The 2701-nt window shown below is 68.4% G+C and overlaps 1 protein-coding gene across 2 annotated transcripts in view; it reads right to left on the bottom strand.

The window, feature by feature from the left end:
* The window catches only part of DHX34 (DExH-box helicase 34), a 4012-nt gene extending 1727 nt beyond the window's left edge, over positions 1-2285 (bottom strand). Inside the window, exons 1-5 of one of the 2 annotated variants that reach the window (XM_026659665.2) lie at positions 2029-2285; positions 1674-1867; positions 1246-1347; positions 928-1158; positions 119-286 (exon numbers count right to left, since the gene is read on the bottom strand). In XM_026659665.2, coding sequence (XP_026515450.1) covers positions 119-286; positions 928-1158; positions 1246-1347; positions 1674-1867; positions 2029-2251 — 918 coding nt within the window. In that variant the 5' untranslated portion in view covers positions 2252-2285. Of the gene's footprint in view, positions 1-118; positions 287-927; positions 1159-1245; positions 1348-1673; positions 1868-2023 lie in introns of both variants that reach the window. The other variant, XM_026659666.2, reaches the window with a different exon arrangement.
* Positions 2286-2701: the final 416 nt, after the last annotated feature.

The following is a 2701-nucleotide window of genomic DNA, read 5'->3' as shown; positions in this document are numbered from 1 at the left end:
CAGACCCCACTCCCCTCCCAGAGCTGGGATAGAACCCAGGAGTCCTGGCTCCCACCTCCCTGCCCCCTCAGAGCTGAGACGGGCCCCAGGAGCTGGAGCTGGAGCGGGGTCAGCGCACCTGGTCAGAGTCCTTGCGGCAGCTGTTGTACTGGTCGGGCACGGCCAGCTGGGGGTAGAGACCCCTGCACAGCACCAGCTTGAGCAGGGCCAGCTGGTGGGAGGACAGGGCCGCGCCGGCCGCAGCCTGGAGCTCGTCCACGTTGTGCCGTAGCTTGAACTTGACGTCCTGCCGAGGGAAGGGGCGACGGGTGTGAGGGGGGCAGCGCTGAGAGGAGCTCAGGGCCCCCCCGGCAGCACCTAGGAGCACCCCATGGCAAGGGACAGCACTGCCCCCATCCCGGCAAACCCTGCGGGCAGACGCTCCCGGGCTCCCAGCAGGGAGGGGCTGGCACTGCCGCAGCCACAGGATCCTGACCCCCTCCACCAGCCGGCTCGGTGCCCACAGCCCCTCAGGGGCATGGCCCCAGCTTACACCCAGGGAAACTGATGTGCAGAGAGGGGAGGGGATGTAACCAGTGTCACAGAGTCAGGGCCAGGAACTGAACCCAGGAGTCCAGGCTCCCAGCCCCCACCCTCCCTGCTCTCACCAATAGCCCCCACTCCCCTCCCAGAGCAGGGTCAGAACCCAGGAGTCCTGACTCCCAGCCCCCACCCCGCTGCTCTAACCCACTAGACCCCACTCCCTTCCCAGAGCCAGGTCAGAACCCAGGAGTCCGGGCTCCCTCCTGCTGGTGGGGGGAGGGCATGGCAGGAAGCCAGCGGGAGACACAGAGAAAGCTCTTAGTGCTGGCTCTGGCCCCAGTGAGGGGTGGGATGGGGGGGGGCCTCTGCCCCGCACTCTCCCCACTGGGGCCCCCTTCCACGCACCTGGATATCGACGCCAGGCGGCCCGGCCCTGCCGGCGCAATCGCCCTCGTCGCTGGAGGAGCCGGCCTCCCCTTCCCGCAGCTTCAGCACCTTGCGCTTCCGCCCCTCCGTCTCCTCGTGCCGCCGCCGCAGCCGGTGCAGCTCCCGGCGCTCCCGGTGCCGGCTCTGCCGGGCGGAGCTGTCCCTGGGCCCCTGCACGGCCTCCAGCAGACCGTGGTCCCGGAGCAGCTCCTGGGGGGGGGGACGGGAGGTTAGGGGGGGAGGGGCTGGGGGGAGTTCTGGGGGGACACCCGGCCCCCTCTCCTGCCGCGCACCCACCTGGAACTGGCGCCGCAGGTTGGCTGCCTCGTAGAGCCGGTGCTCCTCCAGCCCCCGGCGCCGGCACCACTTCCGGGAGCCGCCGGCCCGCTCCGACTTCACCTGCCGGCCACACCGAAGCCTCAGGTTATTACGGCAGGGGCGGGGGGCCATCCTACTGCACCCCACAGCCCTCGCCACGGGGGATCTCCTCCTCCAGATGCTCCCATGCAGCTCCCGCCATGGGGGATCTCCTCCCCCCCACATCCACACCCAGCCCCCCCACGAGGGATCTCCCCCCCCAACGCCCCCCCCGTAGCTCCCGCCATGGGGGATCTCCTCCCCGAGACCCCCACAGCTCCCCCACAGTATGTAACCCCCCCAACACACCCCACCCAAGGGTCTGCCCCCCCAGACGTCCCGCGGAGCTGAGGGCCAGCCAGTCCCACCTGCACCCACTCGTTGAAGGTGTTGAGCAGCGTCAGCGGGTCGCCGTGGGGGCTCTCAAGGGGCCGGCGGGCCGTGGCACAGTCGGGGTTGGTGCGCGTGGTGCGCAGGAACGGGGACTGCACGCTCAGCGCTGCAGCCACAGACAGCACCGGCCCAGCCAGACCAAAGAGCGCGCCCAGAACCAGCATCTTCCCTGCAGGGGGACGGGGGCAGGAGAGCGTTACGGGGGCGGAGGGGGCAGTGAACCACCTCCCACCCCCATCCCAAGGGTTAAAGTCCCTCTCCATGCCCCTGGCCCCCCCAATCTCCCCCCGTCCCCAGCCAGGGCCTCCCCAGCCCCCCACGGCACCTCACCGATCACCACGTCCACGGGCAGCTGGGCCAGCAGGCTCCCGATGGGCGTCAGGCTCTCAGCCCCGTCCAGCGCCCCCTGCTCCCTCAAGTAGCGCACGGCCGTCTCCAGGCTGGACTGGGGGGGCGGCTCCAGGAAGGGGAAGGTCCGGGGGTCGCCCAGCCCCATGCTCTTCATCTGGGGGGGGTGGAGAAATGGAAGATTAGCCCTTTGCCTGGACGTCATCACCGCTGCAGAACGGACGCGCGGGTCACGTGCAAGGAACTGCGTATCTGCCCTGAAAAGTGTGTTCGGAAGGTGTGTGAGACAAGCAGGCCAGAAGGCGACCCAAGTGTCCTGCTAGGCAGGAGAGAAGAGACGCTTCCCTCACCCTGGCTGAGTATCGGGGGGGGGTCACAAGGACACCCACTTACTCTGAGCAAAGGACGGATTGATAGACTTCAGGTGCTGCACGAAAACCCACACACCGCAGGGTGACCCTGCTTGGACTTTTGGGGGTGTAACTGGGGTACAGAGAGACACCCAGGATCCTTCATTGCGGGGCAAGCAGCCAGCTGGCACGTTGTATGACCGAAGGATCACAGCCGTTCTGGCTGGTCCATGCTGGGAGACATGGACCGGCTGTTCGTTCAGCTCATGCTGAACGGATCTGCCAGCTGTGTGCTAAGCGGAGCG

The sequence above is a fragment of the Terrapene carolina genome, unplaced genomic scaffold (genome assembly GCF_002925995.2).
Source record: "Terrapene carolina triunguis isolate 2854851 unplaced genomic scaffold, T_m_triunguis-2.0 Scaffold649, whole genome shotgun sequence".
Taxonomy (NCBI): Eukaryota; Metazoa; Chordata; order Testudines; family Emydidae; genus Terrapene; species Terrapene triunguis.
The sequence above is the reverse complement of the archived record's forward strand: the minus strand, read 5'-3'. Positions and strand labels throughout refer to the sequence as shown.